The 19987-nt window shown below is 47.0% G+C and overlaps 1 protein-coding gene across 4 annotated transcripts in view; it reads right to left on the bottom strand.

The window, feature by feature from the left end:
* Positions 1–19987, bottom strand: part of Vgll4 (vestigial like family member 4) — a 116620-nt gene that overhangs the window by 30436 nt on the left and 66197 nt on the right. For 3 of the 4 annotated variants that reach the window (XM_057760614.1, XM_057760664.1, XM_057760563.1), the window contains one exon: positions 357–546. In XM_057760614.1, the coding sequence (XP_057616597.1) occupies positions 357–546 (190 nt within the window). Of the gene's footprint in view, positions 1–356; positions 547–3261; positions 3269–19987 lie in introns of those variants that run through there. The other variant, XM_057760703.1, reaches the window with a different exon arrangement.

The following is a 19987-nucleotide window of genomic DNA, read 5'->3' as shown; positions in this document are numbered from 1 at the left end:
ACATGCAAAAGTCTTCACAGGTAGTCACTGTCATTCAGTGGGTGTTAAAGACAGACACTATCAATGTGCATTATGGCCAACAGAGTACACCAAGCCAGGTTTTCCAGACCATGCCCACAGGAGGTCGGCTGCTGGCCTCCAAGAGGGAGGTTGTAGGAGTTGAAAGGAAGTAAGATTTCATCTTTGGACCTGTCACTAAAGCCAGCTTGACACCTTCCTGGCATATGAACACTACTTATCTCTTATAAACAATGTCCTCTATCAATAACTCATGAAATCATAATGGTGTGCGGGCAGAAAGGTGAAAGGAAACACAGCTCAGCCCAAAGGCATGAGCCCCAAAGGGCAGAACTTACAGGTGGGGGCTGAAGATGCGGCTCATCTTGGAGATGTGATCGTTTTCACAGTCGAGGTCCTTGTCCCCAGGTTCCATGCTGAATTTCCTCTTGCTGGGGCTGATGGGGGGTGGGCCTGTGCGGTGATTGCTGAGGGCAGAAGCCACCGGGAGGGTCTGCATTCTGGGTTCTCCCCTGAGAGAAGCTTCACCTATGCGAAGGGAATGGGGATATTATTACCAGCAGGAAAAGCACCCCATTGTGGTCTCCACAGTCCCCTAGCTCCCTGGCCCCCCCGCCCAGCCCCTTGCAAAACTTCTCTCTGTGGAAAGTTTTGGCAATACAGCAGGCAGACTGCCATTCTCAGAACATGGTCTGGGCATGCGGCCACTGCCAAGCAGGGGACATTTGACATCAGTGAGGTTTGCCAGCCCTGGCTCTTTAGGGTAGAGTTTAAATTGAAAAGTTGCTATAACAGCCGAGGGGAAAATGGTCATGAGGAATCCCCAAAGGGAAGTTAAACTCAGAAGGCCCTTTGACTCTTAGGAATTCGACCTTATACCTTTAAGAAAGTGTATAAAACCACTGCTGACAAGCTGATTTCGCTGCTTTATTACAGTTTTTGAAGTTGTGTGTGTACCATGCCCACGGAGGCCAGAATAGGTTGTTGGAGCCCGTGGAGGTGGAGTTACAGGCAGTTGTGAGCTGCTCACCATGGGTGCTGGGAACAGAACCCAGGTCCTCTGGAAGAGCAAATCTCAAGCACTGAGCCACACCTCACTAGCCCCAAGTTGCAACTCTCAAAATGTGTTTCACAGATAGCTGCTCACAGGGCTCCACCCAGATCTGCCTTGACAGGCCTGACTTTCTGAGCTGTTGTCAGGGGCTCTGAACTGAGAGACAAATTTGTGCGTGGCTGTGGATCAGGGCAAGCATGGCTGTTCAAATACTAAGGGGTTTGTATCTTCTAAAATTTATAACAAGGGCTATAATTACTTTGAGTGGGCAGGCTCACTCTTTCCCACAGAGACACCCTTCTGTTGGGCAGTACACATTGGCTTCTGGGGCCTGACCAATCTTGTTTCCACCAGTCACAATTAAGAGTCACATTAGCATGAAGTCGACTTCATCTGAGGTGCTGTGGTACCCAAGAAAAGCTGCCTTTGTGGCCACTCACTTCCTTTCATATCATCACTAATGTGTGGCAGTGAAACAGGCGTCAGAGGTGACAAACGCGGTTTTGTTAGGGGACAGGAGGGAGGGAAAGGCCTTCGGAGTATCCACCAGAAAAATAAAAACTCTGCCAGTTTAGAAAGCAAGATATAAACTTGCAAATATACAGTGACTTGTAATACACCCCTGGCAGGATTTCTTGTAAGACTTCTGGCCACAGGGCAAACTGGAACTTTCCATACTACACAGAGTAGCTCAACATGGACTCTTGTGCCAGCCACTCTCACAGACTCTGGCTGATCTGGGTGGGCCTCAGCTTCCTTTCTGCTAACTTTTGGTTTCAGAAAACAAGGTTAAGCAGTGTTGGTCCTCGGACCTTGAGAAGGTGCAAGCTTCCTTCCTTCCCCAGCCCTGTTTCTTGAGCTTCTTCCTCTACTGAGCAGAGATGCCTCTTTAAGACTACGGTGAGCAGACAAGAAGCCCATGAAACCCCAGGAAGTCACTACCCCTGCAAACCAACCCACACACAACGGCCTACACTGCCCATACTCTGTGCCCAGTGTTTCCCAACACCCCTGTCAGGAGCCAAGGAGTTGGAGGATGCAGGCTCAGCATGGACCCCAGAGTTTCAGGAGCCATTTCATCAGCTGCCTGCTGGGGCAACAGACATTGCTATGGAAACAATCACCACAGCAACAAGTTCCAAGGGGTCCAAAAAAGGAGCAGTCATTGAGGACAGCAGCGATGGAGTGGCCCAGTCTCAGGACAGAAGCCACCCAGAGGCCCCCATCACTCGGGAAGTCATCCATGAGAGTCCAGTCACTCGGTGGCTACACCGCATAAGCTTGGTAGAGAAAGCGCTGGGCTCCATGCCCCCAGGCTGTGGCAGCCTTAAAGGAGCATGTGTTTGCTCCATTTGAAGTTCACGCAGGAATGAGCTTCAGAGTCTGGCACAGAGAAGAAAAGGGCACTGGAGGTTTTCCAGAAATGGAGTGGGGACAAAGGGCCCTGAAGGAACCGCAGAGTCCCCTGCAAGTGAGGGTGTGCATCCCCCACAGCACTGGGGACCGCATGAGCAACACATGAGCAACACATAACCTCACAGGGGAAGGGAATGGCTTGCTCGGGTGAGCTGCAAGACAGGAAGCATGTCTTCCGCTGGTTATACCAACACCTCCCTAACAATCCTCAATGGTGATCGGATTTGGCCAGTGACACCCTTTTGCTCATCTTTGGGTCCACCTGCCCCCCAAAGGAAGCTTGTATCTTTGAGTCCGTTTGCTATACTCTTGTATGTGGCGGAGGAAGGTTAGGATGATTTCAGCAGGGGCTGGAGACAGAGCACCTGCATAGGACATGAGACCCTGAGTTCTATCCCTAGCACTATTACTGAAGAAAAACTCCAGGCGCACACAAATGCTATCCACCTGCTACTTCCACACACGGCAGCAGCGCAGACGCACTCCTTAAACACTGCCTCCAATTAAAGATAAGCAAGATTTTTTTTTTTTGCCCAGGATATTTTGGTCCACCATATTTTTTTTTAAGGAAAAAATAATAGAAAGGAAAGGGCTGGAGGCCAAGCACTGCCCTAGGCACACAAGGCCCTGGCACCACCCTCAGCACTACATGCACAGGGGAGGGGAGGAAAAAGACACAGCTATATCATGATGTCATACATGAGCAGTGACGTCAAAGTCATGTTGGAACATCGGAAGGAGACCATCGCACAGCCTCATCTGAAATCCTGTACCTGAAGGATCGATTCTAAGACTCCTTCCTTCGTTCTGGACACAGTGACAATGGCCAGACTCGCTACCAACTGGCTGCAGCTTTCTCACCTCTTTCTGTCAACAAAACACAAAACTTAACTTTCAAAACAGCAGTGTGTATTCCCTCGCTCGCTTGCTGAGATGGGGAGGGGAGGTGTCCTCACCTTGTAGCCCAGGTTGGCCTCAAACTCCTCTTCTTCCTATCAAAGCCTCAACTGGGATCACAGATCAGAGGAGCGTGCTACCACACTAACCTTCAACAACAAACCTTCAACTTGAGCCACAACTTATTGTTCTCTTTCCCTTCCCCCACACGCCCTTCGCCATGGTTGAACCTAAAGTCAAAACATCAAACCACAGCTCCCCACACCAGCCACTTGGTTGCACTGGCGTGTCTCCCGTCTGACCACAGCCATGGTGACCAGGCTGATGTCACTGTCTCGGTGGAAGGAAAGGCACCCCCCCAGTACAAGATCTGCCCTTCGACATTGCACAACCCTCTCACAGGGGCAGGGGCCCAGGCAGCTGAGGAGTATTTATTTTCTTTTAAATAATGAATCGCCATCACAGGTATGAACAGCTGGGGAGAAGATGCAAGGAAATCGGCCTCTTCTCTACAGTCTGGCTGTGGCCGTCCTGTTCTTGGTCAGTTTTTGTGTCTGTTTTAAAGAAGGGTTGTGCCGGGCGGTGGTGGCGCACGCCTTTAATCCCAGCACTCGGGAGGCAGAGGCAGGAGGATCTCTGTGAGTTCGAGACCAGCCTGGTCTACAAGAGCTAGTTCCAGGACAGGCTCCAAAAACCACAGAGAAACCTTGTCTCGAAAAAAACCAAAAAAAAAAAAAAAATAAAAAAAAAAAAAAATAAAGAAGGGTTGTTGGGCAAATGGGTGAGCAGACCCAAGCCAGCAGAGATAAAAGAAGTGGCACACTGTCTGCCCCAGCACAAGTCTGGCCCACACTTCCACTGCAGTGACCAAGCCCTTGTCCTCCAGCCCTCTGGTTTAACAGAAAGCACCTTTCACAATGCTGCTCAGAACTATAGCAACCAATGCTCAGAGCCAGATCTCAGAACCAGGAGCTGAGCTCAGCCAGCAGAGGCTGCCCAGCAAACCAGGTCGCTGCGGCCATGGAGGTTCCAGCCCTGATCAAGCAGGTCTTTCTTGGTTGCTGAGCTGCAGGGAGCTGGGGAAAATCACCACCTGTGTGGCTTTCAGCTAATAACAAAAAAGCAGGGTCACGGGGAACCGACAGACTGAACAGGCATTTGGGTAAGACAGCACATCTCCTAAACCTCAGCTGGAGAGCCTGGTGGTCTGGCCAAGCTGAAGGCAGCTTAAGGCACTGAGGCCACTTTCAGACAAAGACCACCCAGGAGGAGCAACAGGGGCAGCTGTGATGAGGGCAGACCTCCTCCCCCCGCCCACGGCACCAGGAAAAGCACAGAGATGCACACTGTACCCCACACCCAGATTCACAGACCCCAAGAAGCATGGAACCATAAGGGCTGAGGACTCCAGAGGCTGAGTCCCAGACTTCGCAGGGACTCTGGCTGTCTGCAGATGGGGGTAGGGGCAGGGTTCAGACTCCATTCAGAATTTAGTCACAGAGGAGCTCCAAGTGTGACCTGGTCCCACAAAGCAGCGCTGGTCCACGAGGACCATAAAATGTTCATAGCCTTATCCTGTTTTAAGAATCTAAAATTCCACAAAGGATAGAGGACAACAGCCTTTGTTTTCGTTTAATCAACAATGCTGGGTGGCTCACAACTACCTGTAACTTCAGCTCCAAGAGATAAGAGGCCCTCTTCTGGCCTCTGCAGGCACTGCATGTACATGATACGTGTGTACACACCACACATGTGTGTGCGCGCGCGCACACATACACACAGAGCATCAAAAATCTTTAAAAAAAAATCCTAATCAAATGACACTTATAGTTCTCAACATCCACTGCACTAAAGTAATTTTTAAACACCGAGGAAAGGTTAATTTGAATATCAAAAGGTATTAAAATACTTTGAATACAAAACTGCTACAATTACACCCAGATACTGCCATTAGCAGAGGCAACAAATCCATACTGTGTAAAACCAACTGCATTCCCTGGAGTGACAGTAAAGACCTTGCTCCCTCCTTCAGACCACAGCTTACAGCAGTGAACTCCAGAAGGGCACAAGGCTGCAACTTGGATGGGCGGCCACCAGAGGCTCTTACCATCACACCTGCTATTGCACCACAAAGGAAGCTCCCCCACTAAGAGCAGCATGACCTATAGGAAAGGCTGTCTAGCAGAGCCTGCTTGCTTGCTTGCTTGCTTGCTTGCTTGCTTGCTTGCTTGCTTGCTTGCTTGCTTTCTAAGATTTATGTTTGCATGTGTGCATGCATGAATATAAGTGACTGCCAAGTGTGTGCATGCAGCTGCCTATGGAGGCTGGAAGAGGTCATCAGATTCCCTGGACCTAGAGTTACAGCTGGTCATCAGTCACCTGGTCTGGGCTCTAGGAACAGAACTCCAGTCCTGTCAGAGCAGTTAGCGCTGCAACCACTGCCCATTTCTGCAGCCTTAGGGCTCTGTAAACCTTTCCCTCACAAACCCTTTTAGCCCAAGAAACTTCTACACGCCCAAGTATATACATTTATAAATTAAGTATAAAATCAAGTATTTATGGATAATAATCATTAAGAAATGTACTGTAAACCAAGCCTAGGGGTTCACGCCTTTAATACTGGTGCTCAGGAGGCAGAGACAGAAGTAGGTGGATCTATGTGAGTTTGAGGTCAGCCTGATGTATAAAAGAGACTTTCAGGATAGTCAGGCCTACACAGAGAAACCGTCTTGAAAAAACAAAAAGAAAGAAAAAATGTAAAGAGATGTATCGTAGAACAGTCCTTTGGTGTACATTTAATTCTACCATTTAGTAAAGATGAAAGTAAACCGCATGCTAATGAGATGGATATACATCTCATTTAAATTTAATAAACAATTAAATCTTGACTGAGTATTCTCCAACATCTTTCAGGACTGATCAATATTTTCATTTTATAATCTGTCAGTACTAAGAATTCTGCTTTACTTAAAAACAGACAGGAGGACCAATGGAATGGAATCAAAGACCCGGATATTAATCCACAAACCTTTGAACACCTGATTTTTGACAAAGAAGCGAAAAAAAATTAAATGGAAAAGAAGAAAGCATATTTAACAAATAGTGCTGGCATAACTGGATACCAACATGTAGAAGAATGAAAATAAATCCATATCTATCACCATGCACAAAACTCAAGTCCAAATGGATCAAAGACCTCAACATAAAGCCAGCCACACTGAACCTCATAGAAGAGAAAAGTGGGAAGAAACCTTCAATGCATGGGCACAGGAAACCACTTCCTAAATATAACCCCAGCAGCACAGATAACTTTTGCTAGAGAAGTTATGGGGTAAAGGGAACACTCCTGCATTGCTGGTGGGAATGCAAGCTGATACAACCCCTTTGGATAGCAGTGTGGCAACTGCTCAGAAAATTAGGAAACAACTTTCATCAAGACCCAGCAATACCACTTTTGTGTATATGCCCAAATGATGCTCAATAGTGCCACAAGGACATGTTCATAGCAGCATTGTTTGTCATAGCCAGAACCTGGAAACAACCTAAATGCCCCTCGACTGAAGAATGGATAAGGAAATGTGGTACATTTACACAATGGAGTACTACACAGCAGAAAAAATAATGACAGCTTGAAATGTGCAGGCAAATGGATGGAGCTAGAAAACATCATATTGAGTGAGGTAACCCAGACTCAAAGATAATTATCACATATACTCACTCATAAGTGGTTTTTAAACAAAAAGCAAAGAAAGTCAGTCTACAAATCACAATCCCAGAGAACCTAGACAACAACGAGGACCCTAAGAGAGACATACATGGATCTAATCTACACGGGAAGTTGAAAAAGACAAGATCTCCTGAGTAAATTGGGAGCATGGGGACCATGGTAGAGGGCTGAAGGGGAGTGAAGACCCAGGGAGGGGAGCAGAGAAAATGTAGAGCTCAATAAAATCAATAAAAGATTAAAAAATAAATCTGCTTTGCATAAATATGTAGTACAAAATGGAAAAGGGAGGCTAGGCAGTGGTAGTGCATGCCTTGAATCTCCCAAACAGGAGACAGAAGCAGGGGCAGGCGGATCTCTGTGAGTTCAAGGCCAGCGTGGTCTACAGAATGAGTTTCATGACAGCCAGGACTGTTACACAGAGAAATCCTGTTTCAAAATAAACAAACAAACAACAACTACTACAAAAGATTTGTTTGGAGCCATTACAAAAAGTGCCAGAAATTTTGTGCTAGAGGTCAAATTTTATTGAGCTATTTTACATGAAACACAAGTCAGCAGTAATTCAAGCAGGAGTTTTCAAAATCAAATAATACCAAGAAAAGAAAGTGATTTTAAAAAACATTTATTTTTATTTTATGTGTATGGGTGCTTTGTGTCTGTGCACCATGTACATGCAGTGCCCATGGAGGTCAGAAAAGACACTGGATCCTTTAGGACTGAACTAACAGATGGTTGTGAGCCCCTGATGTGGGTGATAGGAACTGAACTCTGGTCCTCTGCAAGAAAAAGCAGTACACACTTCTAACCACTGAGCCACCTCTCTAGCTCAGACAGCACTTTAATGCTTGCTGAGGAATGTTGGCAGAAAAACATTAGTGATCTATAGTTTCCATAGTTTCTATAAGAGCAGAAAACTAGGTGGGTGCAGAAAGAAGGCTAAGTAAGGATCCTAACAAAGTCATCTCCAGCATGAGCCAAGACGGTTCCTAGAGTTCGCTGGCACTGGGCATGGTGTGATGGAATATGCACACTGTATGCTAAGAACCAAGGCTCAGGGAAGTCACAGGATATGACATGGACATGCATGACCAGAGGAGACAGCTCAATTCAGCATGCTTTTGCATTTGGTTTGTTTTAGGTAACCATGCATGCAGAAATCTTCAATGGCTGCTAAACTTTCCCACCCCTAAACTCAGTACCAAGCTGGGTTACAATCTGCAGTTTGCAAAACTGGAGTTTAGTCCTAAAGCTGAGTTCGGCCTTCATAAATTTTAACTGGGATTCAAAAATAAAAGAACACCTGTTGGCATCTCTACTTTCTAATCCCCTAATCTTCTATCTGGGTTCTCCCTTCCCTGTTCAGAGAGCTAGGTGGAGATTTTTCTCCCTGCCGCCAGTCCCACTGGACCGGTTTCTCTCCGCCCATTGGGTCCCTGCAGCCACTTGTTAAATAACCACTCTGAGGCTTAGTATCAGTTACGATTGTTTGGTCAATGACTTTACTGGCTAGCTCTCTCTTATAAATTAGCCCATTTCTGTTAATCTATATATCACCACATGACTGTGGTTTACTGGTGATGCCCTGGCATCTCGCTTCCCTGGCGGCTACATGGCAGCTCCCCAACTCCACCTTCTCTCTCTCCCTATCTTTGTTTTGATTTCCCACCTGGGTATATTCTGCCTGGTCATTGGCTGAAATCTCTTTTGAAAAAGAAAAAAGGGGGAATGTGATGGGGTGGGATAATAGGTAGATTAGTTATCTACTTGTGAATTATTAGTTACAGATGATTTACATTGTTATAGATTCTTGTATATTGATACATATGTAAAATTATTTTGTATTTCTGCCTAAGATAATTTGTATATTGACACAAATTCAAATTATATGTTATATGGTACCTACTACTATTTCTGTCTACAATACTTTATACACAAATATAAATGTTTTGTCATGCTGTGTGTATGCTTCTACCTCTGTTTAAGATATTTGTATATTAATAATGCACTTTAAGGATATCGTTGTCATACTGCACCATATATTCCTACCTCTGATCAAGATATTTTTATACTGATACAGTTTTGAGGTCATTGTCCTCATGCTGCACGTCTGCTCAAAGATTGTTTATGTTCATATTGAAGCTTTAGCCTTTTGGCTATGCAGGTTATTTAAGAATTACAGATTAATAGTCACTGATGGAGGAAGGTCATTGGTTAAATAATAAAGAAACTGCTTGGCCCTCATAGGTTAGAACATAGGTGGGTGGAGTAAACAGAATAGAATGCTGGGAGGAAGAGGAAGTGAGCGCAGACGCCATGCCGCTGTGCTCCAGAGCAGACGCGATGAAGCTCCGACCCAGGATGGACGTAGGCTAGAATCTTCCTGGTAAGCGCACCTTGGGGTGCTACACACATGAATAGAAATGGGCCAGGCAGTGTTTAAAAGAACACAGTTTGTGTGTAGTTATTTCGGGTGTAAAGCTAGCGGGGTGGCGGGAGACAGCCCCGCTGTTACCACTACAAGTCACCCATGGTTTTCATAACTATGGTTACAATCAGTAGCTTTTGTGGTACCAGTCCTTAGGGCACAGTCTGAGGTGCTACATGCAGACTGATAAGCAGAGAAAAGTGTGCTTGCTCTCTTGGGAGGTCAGAGCAGAAACATGCTTGTGCGGTTGTTCACATCTCCCCGGGACAGAGCGGCGGGACATGGTGGCTTCCACCTAGTCTGGTATTCTGTGAGTCTGTGATTCCCTTTGGATTCCCTTTTCTTTGTATCCCCATCATAAAGACAATTTTAACTCTCGCACTATCTTTTGCTGTAGAGGGTTCTCAGTAGAGCGAGGCAGTGGAATTCCCTGGTGGACAAGCCTGTCTCTTGCTGTACAAACTTGGTGTCCACCTGACCCAAGAACATTTGGCAGTGGCCCAATGTGTCACGTGTCTTGCTGTGGTCACAAGTGCCAACAAGACAAAGGTGGCTCAGGTCCCTGCAATACCAGTGCCCTGAGCCTCAATGGAGGAGGCTCTGTGGCCATGGGTAACCTTTTCTGTCTAGAATGGCTAGCACATTCACACTGATATGTTGCAGAGGAGGAGGAGAACCAAGGAAGAAAACTATCTGCAGAAGGTTCTGGAAGCAGACTCCATTTCCCAATGTTTAAAAAGTGCTAAGAACGAGCATCCACATCAAAGCCCTGGCTCAGACCTCTTCCCCATGCGAACTGGGTTCTGAGGGTCAGGACATACCACCGTCAGGTGGAGAGGAAGTGCTATGGCCTTCTCTGATTGTCAGTGTTCTGGTGAAACGCCAGAGTTGCTCAGTAAGCTCCTCTACCACATGCAAAGGCCTCACATCTGAGGTGGGGTTACCCAAGTCCCGGGAGGGTGGCAACTTGAAGTCCAACATTGACCACTGGGGGTAAATGGAGAAGCTTGGGAATGGAGAGACTGGAAAACCAAACTTTCCCTCCTCCCAAGTCCTGGGATGGGACCGTGACCTGCCAAATAGCACCTAGTCTGAGTGTCACCGCACAGGTGATCAGGCTGCCTCTGGGCCAATGGGCTTCTCATTCATCCTGGCCGCGAGACATGTACAAACAGACTCTGAAATGGAGAAGTGTGCTCAGAGTGGTCGCTTCATCCCTCGAGCCTCCCTTTCTTCATTTGCCATGAGAATCTGAGAAGTTAGGGAAAGTCTACGGTGCTGTCGGCTGACACAGTCCCACTGAGGACACAGGAGCCCACTGACGACACTCACTTCCTGCTCTCTTGGCTGCTTCCTCCAACTAACAGAAAAGGCCAGGGACAGAGTGACCAGAAGCAGGGGTCAATGAGTACTCCAAATGATCTGCTTCCTAGGGGATTCTCCACACCCAAGACAAAGACAGTGTAAACCTACAGAGGCCCAGACACACACAGACCAACCAAGATGAGGCTTGCCTCCCAAGGTTGATTGGCCCCCCGGTATGACAATGTTGAGAAGTGTGACCCGTAGCAAGCCAAGCCTAAAGGGATCTCCACAATCAGTGGAGAAGATGCCTTCAGAAGGGCCGTCAGGATCCCAGAATCACTCTGAAACGCTACTTAGTCATGTCCTCTCCCCTCTTGCATGCAATCACGCCCGCCAGTTACCAGGGACAGAAGGACTCTATATTCCCACCAGCACTGACTACGGTTCCTTTCTCCCATATCCTCCCCAGCACTGCTGCCATTTGTTTCCTCAGTTTTAGCCATCCTGACTGGGACGAGACAGAATCTCAGAGTAGTTTTAATTCACATTTGTCTAACAGTGTTGAAGATGTTAAAATGTGTTTATTGGCCATTTGTGTTTCTCCTTTTAAAAGTCATCTGTCCAATTCACTGCTCCATTTATTAACTGAAGTTTTGGGAGTCTGATGGCAACTCTTTATATATTCTAGATACTAATCCCCTGCCTGGTATACAGCTGGCAAATCCCCTTTCTGTCAGCTGCCCCTTCGCTCTGCTGGTGGAATTTTCTGCTGTTCAGAAGCCAATGACACATAGTTTCACTTGTCAATCGTCAGGGTTATTTCCCAGGCTCTAGCTGACCTTGTCTAGATTTTAAGATGTTTCCCCTAGAAACAACTGCATAATTTCTGAAAGTAACTTGGAAGTACTTAGTCCTATGTCACTAAATTCATCACTACTTGGTCAAAAACAGTCTAAGAATGCCACCCTCCTGTACAGCCCCGGCAGCGTTACCACCTAGTACAGCCCCCTGACCACCACACCGCACAGCAAATTCACATCCAAGGTCCCCGGGTGAACTGGGGGGTGTCACAGTCACACAAACTGCTCAACACAGCTGTCATGTCTTTTTAATCTCTTTTAAGTTTTTCTTCTCCTCCTCCCCCTCCTTCTTCTTCCCTGTCCTCTCCTCCTTCCTCTTTCTCTTTTATGACACAGAGCATTTGCTGGTCCGGTCACCTCCTCACGATTTTAGGGTGTGGTTAAACACTTTTATCGAGAACTCCACAGAAATGACATGAACACTCGGAACTACGCTGCATCAGAGGCACCCCACCACAAGCTTGTCCCATATTGGGGATCAGAGTTGACTGCGTGCTGAGGGTGGTACCCTCAAACTTCTCCCTTACCACAAAAACAAAAAGATCAACCTTAAATAAACCAATGTTTTCTCTTTCATACTAAGAGCACACTAAGATGCCCTTGTCTGCATTGATCTGTCGATGTGTCATATATATTCTGTGGCAATGCAAGAGACTGTGGCTAAACTACATGAAGCAGCACTCCTGGGTACTACCCAGTGCAAGTCTCCTCAGGATACGACATCAAAGGGCAGCAAGGGTAAAACACACTGTGGGCCCTCCACACTCCCTAGCCATGTCCTGCATTCCACCAAGTGTGGATCTACAGTAATTTTTAGAAACTGGGGATATTAAATATGCACAGGGTTTATTCGTGTCAGGACTCCACACAAAACACTGGGCCAGCCACTCTCCCAGCACTGTGCTGGCACTGCCATCCAGAACTGACCCCATCCAGGGAGACCTAAAACTGCAAGCTGGAGCGGGCTTACACCATCGGGAACACGGCACGTAAACATGACTGTCTGCTGAATAAGTGGTCGGTCTATAGAGTTCAGGAAATGAGTGATGGATACCGATCTCACCCTCCATTCTTGCCCTCAACTGGGCAGAGTGCTCCAGAAAGGTTTTTGTATGTTTGTTTGGTTTTGGTGTTGTGAGACAGGGTTTTTCTGTGTGGCCCTGGCTGTCCTGAAACTCACTTTGTAAACACGGCTGACCTAGAACTCCCAGAGATTCGCCTGCCTCTGCCTTCGAAATGCTGGGATTTTAAAGGCATCACTGATCAGATCAAGGAAGTATTAATACCACAATACCACTGTAGGGAGAAAAACAAAATCACTGGGGATCCCAAGAGCTTCCCTTTCTCTTTGAGGGTTACCATGTTTGATTTGAATGTGATAAGTCCCATGTGGGCTCATGTATTTGAACACTTGGTCCCCAGCCAGAGTAGCTGTTTTGAGAGGTAATAGAACCTTTCGGAGGTGGAGCCTTGCTGGAGGAAGTACATCATCAGAGGCTGGCTTTGAATCTGTGTAGCCTGGCCTTACTTCCTGTGTGTGGGTGAAACTGGATCTGTTTTCTGACTGCCAGGCCAGACTCACACTCCTGCTGCCATCCCTCCCTCGCCATGACTGACAGCATCCCCTCTGGAACTGTAAGCCACGAAACAAACAAACCCTTGCTTCCCCAGCTTGCTTTCCGTCAGGGTGTTCCTATCCCGTCTAAGAACCACACCGGGGACAGCTCTGAAACATTAACATAAAGGGAAAGAACCCAGGAGAGGAAGGGAGAGACGGGGGCAGGCTGTGAACATTAGATATGAGGCCGCAATTCTACCTCTGACAACAAGCAGCAGTCTGTCTCCTTGGACATGGGGTGGATCAGGCATTCCAGGCAAGGGCAGCTGCATGCATAAAGACAGAAGCAAGAATGACACGTGTCCAAGATCAGGGTGGCTGCGACAGAGCTAAAGACAGAGCCAAGGGGCCAGGTGAAGATCACCTGCCCAGAATGGCAAGACCCTGGATTTCAGCCCTAGCATTTAAAAAAAAAGAAAGAAAAAGGAAGAAAAAAAAGAGGGAAGAGGAAGAGAGTGATAATCAGGGGAGTCACACAGATGTACCAAACCTCATTTTGTTTTTATTTTTCATTAATTCATTGTTATGGTTTGTATAGTGTGGGAGACTGAAACCAGGGCCATGCCCCTGAGCCCTACCTCAGCCCCATTCTTTCTGGTGTTTGTGGCAGGGGCTGTGTTAAGACTTCCCAGGGACCTGTAATGGCTCTGGTACTTAGGAACTGAGGCAAAAGGATACTGCAGTTTGCAGTCAGCCTGGACCACAGAGTAAGGGCAACGCCAGTCTAACCTAAATGGCAAGGCTCTATGCCTTAAATGAAATTTGGAAACTAATAAAGAAATAAGCATTTGCTTGCTAGCTAGATAAATGTTAATATGTTTAACATTAAGATTTATGAGGGGCAGACAACTCATATGGATATATATGAATAAGAACACATATTTACTTTCTATTAAGAACTAGGGGGCTGGTAGTGGCTCAGTGTGTAAGAGCAGGTGTCGGGTAAGAGCCTGAGTTTGATCCTCAGATCCCGTGTAAAGGTGGAAGGCGACTCCACAAAGATGTCCTCTAATCTTCACACACCTGCCCCCCATCTCATACACATAATACACAATAACAAATTAAGATTTTAAATAAAATAATTGTATAGTAGCGAGAAGCCTCAGTGGGTAAAGCTGCTTGCTACCCAGCAATACAAGCCTAACTGCCCAAGTTTAAGCCCTAGAAGCAATATAAAATTTGAGAGAGAAAAGATTCTCCACATGCACATACACATACACACACAAACACACACCCCATACACAATTAAAAGAACAGTGCAGAGCATAATCAAAAACCACATGAAGCTGTAATTCGGTGACTCAATACTGAGGTAAATGCAGGCTTCACACATGCTAGCCAAGCTCTGCCATAGAACTGCATCTGTGATATGATATAGATTATCCCCAGGATTTTAATATTAATTCAAAGTTTACAATCGTTAGGCAGAAGATACGTCCCGTGGAAGAGGATTTTACACTTGCCATTTCCTCAACAATGAACAAGAGTCCATCATCGGAAAAGAAACCCCGGAGTGCACTTCCAGACACAATCTTCCCCAGCGTGCAGACAAGCTTTCAATGAAGACATAAAGATTAGGGGGTGGGGGACGGGCAACTGCAACTTGAAACTGGGGGCTGGGAGTGGGGGGCAGGATGCGGTTGGCTATTGGTTTCTCTCTACCCTCCACACTCGGGCCTCTTTTCAGTTTACACTACCGCCAGCAAACGCTATCACTGGGAGGCCAGGAAGGGCCAGCTCCCCTTCCGTATATTTGCTTAAGATATGAAGGTTAAGTAGTCATTGTGCTCATAAAAGTCGGGCACTTTCAGGCCTATTTAAGGTCTCCGCTTACCTCCAAGTGACTAAGCCTGAAGCCAAAGACAGACGAAAACTGGGTTGATCAAAGGCCGGGCTGTCATTAAGTGAAAATGAGGGAAGATGAAAGGCTGGCGGCCACTTCAAAGGTCCAGAAATGAGCCCTGAGTGCACAGCAGAGGGCTGAGCACAAGCACTGGCTGCAGCTTAATGGGCTGGATGGCATCCCTGCAGCCACACATCTGCACGCTGGCTACACGAGACAGAAGTGTGAGGGCAAGCCTTGAGTCCTGTGTTCCTGCCTGGAAGCAAGGAGAAGGGAAGCAGTGCTTCCATGCTGGCAGATTTTTCTTTAAAAACAAAAAAGGAAGGAAGGAAATAAAAAAGGGAAAGGGGGCAGGGAGGGAGGGAGGGAGGAAGGGAGGGAGGGAGGGAGGGAGGGAGGGAGGGAGGGAGGGAGGGAGGAAGGAAGGAAGGAAGGAAGGAAGGAAGGAAGGAAGGAAGGAAGAAGGAAGAGATTCAAGGACAATTTGGAGAAGGTGACATGTCAGAAGGTGTTCATAATCCCACCTCAGCAGTTCTCTGCAGGCCGCACTTGTGACAACTCTGGGATTGGGTGGACGTGGTCCTAAGTCTCCACTCCCAGTAGTCTGGTGAGGAGAGCTGGTAGAGGGGCCCCTCAGCTTTTGCACTAGAGCAGACACAGCGCCACTGCTTGAGAAAACTAGGCTGGCTGAGGGTTGCAGATATCCCCCGCCCACCCCAGCCACGTCACCCACCCTCAGCATCTCAGCCCCCAGGAGCTGCAGATCCAGAAGTGTGATGGACCCTTAAATCCTCACACACATTCTCTTCCCCTAAAACAGCCTCCCTGGATTGACTTTAATATTCAGACTAATCTTAACTGCAGCTCTGGCCATCTCAAGGGCTTTACAGCGGATTGGCAGGGGCCAAGGGAAGATAAGACCCATGCTGAGGACACTAAGAAGAGAGAGGCCCACTAGGCCTGGAATGAGGACTCAACCACAGCAAGCATCCAGAAGTGACTTGTTAGAGCTGTTAAGTTCTGTAGAGCTTGACCCAGGCATATTTATTTCATGTCAGGTGAACAATATTGGTCCACCCACTTGTGGTGAGGCAGATTCTATTGCTAGTTTTGTTTGGGGGAAATGGAGACCAAAACGGCTCAACAACATACCCAAAGTAACACACTCTGGATTAAGGAAGACCCAGAATGCCACCCAAGCCTGACTTAAAAAAAACACACATTTGTATATTTGTTCCTCTCAGAGGGATGCAACAGAGCAAGTCAGTGGCAGGCGAGCAGGAGTTTGCCCATGAACAGATCCTGCAAGCAAAAGGGTGCAGACACAAGCACACCTTGTATGTAAAACCCTTGCTTGCTATGTGCCCTCCCTCCTCTCGCTTCCAATCAAACTTACCATGGTGAAAACCCTCTCACATTCCCAGTCGAGAGCTGTTATTTAGCTGGGCAGGTGGTGCATGTCTTTAAAGTCAGCACTTGGGAAACAGAGGCAGGAGGATCTCTGAGAATTCAAAGATAGTCTGGACCACATAGTGCGTTCCAGGACAGTCAGAGAGAGACACACAGTGACACTGTCTCAACACACATACCCCAAAAGGCTGCCTTTTGTGCTGAGCCTCGATAAGTGCAACTACAGGAAGCCAATGACAATGTCTGAATCTGGTGTGACACGCATATGCATCTGTGGCCACCTGTGATTTGCCCTGCTGACACAATCCATCTGTAAGTCCACTTTCTCCTCTCCTCATCCTCAGCCCACAACTGGCCCCATGTGTGCAAGTGCATGCATGTGTACATGCACACACGCGCGTGCACACACACACTATGCATGCTCTATAGAGCTCTCAGTTCAGCATGTATGGTAACAATCTCTTCCTCACTAAAAACAGCTGATACTGGTGGTGAACTAAACAACAACGTTAGATCATCCACTTCTTGAGAACAGGATAGCTAGCTCAGCTAAGAATGCCCTGGCATCATCAACTTAACCAAATATTGTAATATAAAGACACATATACACAGAGCATTCCAATACTTACAGAATGGTTGGAAACATTCTATTCCAATCTTTTAATTTTATAATTGCTTTATTGAGAGTCACATACCCTTTAAGAGAACCAATGTAACGTGTCTTATGTATTCTCAAAGTTGTGCAATAACCAACATCATCTGGTTTTAGATTTTATTATTGTTTGTATGAGTGTTCTGCCTGTGCACATACTACACATGCATGTAGTACCCACAGAGGCCAGAAGAGGGCATTGGAGCCACTGGAACTGTAGTTTATATGGTTGTCACTATGTGGGTGCTGGGAACTAAACCCAGGTCCCTCTGAGCAGCCAGTGCTCTTAACCACTGCCTGAGCCACCTCTCCAGTCCTCTGGCTGTGTCCTTGACTGCTCAGAGTTCTATATATATTCTGAACAGTCCCTTTTGCAGAAAACATCTGTGAAAATATTCTCCCATCCTTTGTTACTATGTGCAGTCTTTACCTTAGGAGCAAAGGACTCCCCCATTATCCCCCTGCCCTGTTTCTTGAGAAGCTGGCGTATACCATCTCAGAGACTGACCACCTTCCCAATCATTCCTTCCTGGCAGTGCCACACCCCAGTGCCACTGATTGCAGAAGCTGCATGTGCTCTGCTAGCTTTTCCTTCCAGCCTCCCTGACAAGAGCTCCCCTGCTACAATGTTCCTAAATTGTTGCAGCCGTGACATGAGGTTAATGGGAATTAGACTAATGAAGACATAAGGAAAAAGTACAATGTTTTGATTTGGGATGCTCTAGAGTCTATTAGCATTTGGCAAATTAAATGGATGAGTGGTTTGCAGCCACAGGCTTGGCTAAGACATGATGAGTTCCCTGGGTCTCTAGTCTCTCTAGGCTATTAACCTCAAGGGTCTAGCTGGTTGTCCATCTCACTCCAGTCATGCTTTCCAGGGACAATGGCAGTAATCCACAGCGTCCTCCAGCCCAAGCCCCATCCTACTGGATACGGATACAATGGCAGGCTGCACCCGAAGACTCTTGTATGCCCCTTTGTTCCTCCCTGGAATTGTCAGCTTGGAACAATCCACTGTGCTTGTCCACATGCATTTCGGCAGATAACCTTAGATGGTCCACACATCAACCACTGCACATCCATGGCATGGGTCTAAACAGTGGCCAAAAGCAGAGAAGAAAGTAACCCCACACAAACCCAACCCCACTGTCACATATACCCATGTCAGTACATTCCCTTGTAAAGATGTCTGGTCCTCTCCTGGGCTCAGGTCACAGCACTGACAACACAATGGAGGACAGGAGGGGGAGATAGAGTGGGTGAGATGGACACAGTCAAGGACCTCCCTCTGCAGTCTAAACTGATGATCAGATGCCCATGACCGCCCAGTGTGACCATCAGTAAAGGACAGACAAGGTAGCTTCTAAAGACCTGGGACCCAGTGAACTCACAGTGACCATGACTTCAGCATTCCTGTGAAAAGCTAAAATAGTTCTTGACAAATCCTAACCAATCCCCAGACATTTTCTGCCTTTTTCCTTACAAGTCTTCTCTTCCTTGTTTAGTGCGATGCTTTCCCAAGCCCACTCACCAGAACTCCCCAATAGGCTAGAGCTGGATGCATATCTCTATGCCTGACCCTAGTCCCAGGTAAAACTATTCCAGGGGCATCAAAAGTCTGTAGTCCCGGCACTTCTAGTAGAGCCTGGCAGACTCATGCCACCTCCACTTTCAAACTGATCCACATTGGGATTGATCCGATCCAGGCCTCTCATTACCTCCTAAACATCTGTAGCCCCAACTCCTCTTGGAGCTCACACCACAGTCACCTCTGCAGACATTATTCTCATTGGTGTTTTTAAAGTGTCTGCCTCTTATAAATCGAAACTTAGTTAAGTGGCCTCCCTTTACCTGGCTGATACCTCAGTTTCCCCATTTGAAAGCTACCTTTGACGTTAACTGTTTTCTATCTTGTAAAAGGCAAAATCCATCACCTAATGCCTATAATTCATTCCCCCGAAGACTCTGAGTCCCCTAGGAGTCTGTGACTTCCAGTCAGTCGGTGTCTCGGAGTCCACAGAAACAGGGGGAAGCTTTAACTGCAGAGACTAGTCTCGGTGCGTGCACTCGGGGAAACACAAGGGCATTCTTCTGGCTAATCTGGTCATGATGTTTAAAGCATCCACAAAGCCACTGCCAGATTCCTCTGAGATACTGGAGAACGGCACAGAGCAGGGTGAAGGGCCTCTGAGGATCTACCTGGAAACACCTCCCTGTGAATATCGACAGACAGCGGCTATAAAAGAGATGGTAAACAACAGGGAAGTGTTTCAAAGGCCCATGTGTTCAAGGCTGGACCCACCGTTGTGAGTGGGAGGAAGGCAAGTTGTTGGGGATGTGACCTTGAAGGAGGTGTGGCCTCTTGGCCACCATGAGCTCCCGATACAATATGCTGCCTGGCCACTGGCCCAAAACAAGGCTAAGTAACCAGGATTGAAACCTAAAGTAAACCTTTCCTTAGTAACTTTGTTCTCCCAGATGTTCTATTATGGATGGATTGCTAACACATTTGAAAACGTGCAGCCTTTTGAGATTTCAACAGTGTCAGTGGTTTTAGCTTCCGACCCAAAATATTTTTCAAAGGCTACTCGGTAACAGAAGGGTCATTTGTGATAGCCACGTGTAACCCTATGTGTTAGAAAATTCATGATGGCAGTTCATTTCAATTACATCTGGAGGTCCACAACCTAGTCCCATGATGACTGAAACCATTCTTCATGGCTTTAGGTTAGATGATACCTGCTTCTGAGGCTTAACAAATG

The sequence above is a fragment of the Chionomys nivalis genome, chromosome 1 (genome assembly GCF_950005125.1).
Source record: "Chionomys nivalis chromosome 1, mChiNiv1.1, whole genome shotgun sequence".
In the NCBI taxonomy this organism is placed as follows: domain Eukaryota; kingdom Metazoa; phylum Chordata; class Mammalia; order Rodentia; family Cricetidae; genus Chionomys; species Chionomys nivalis.
The sequence above is the reverse complement of the archived record's forward strand: the minus strand, read 5'-3'. Positions and strand labels throughout refer to the sequence as shown.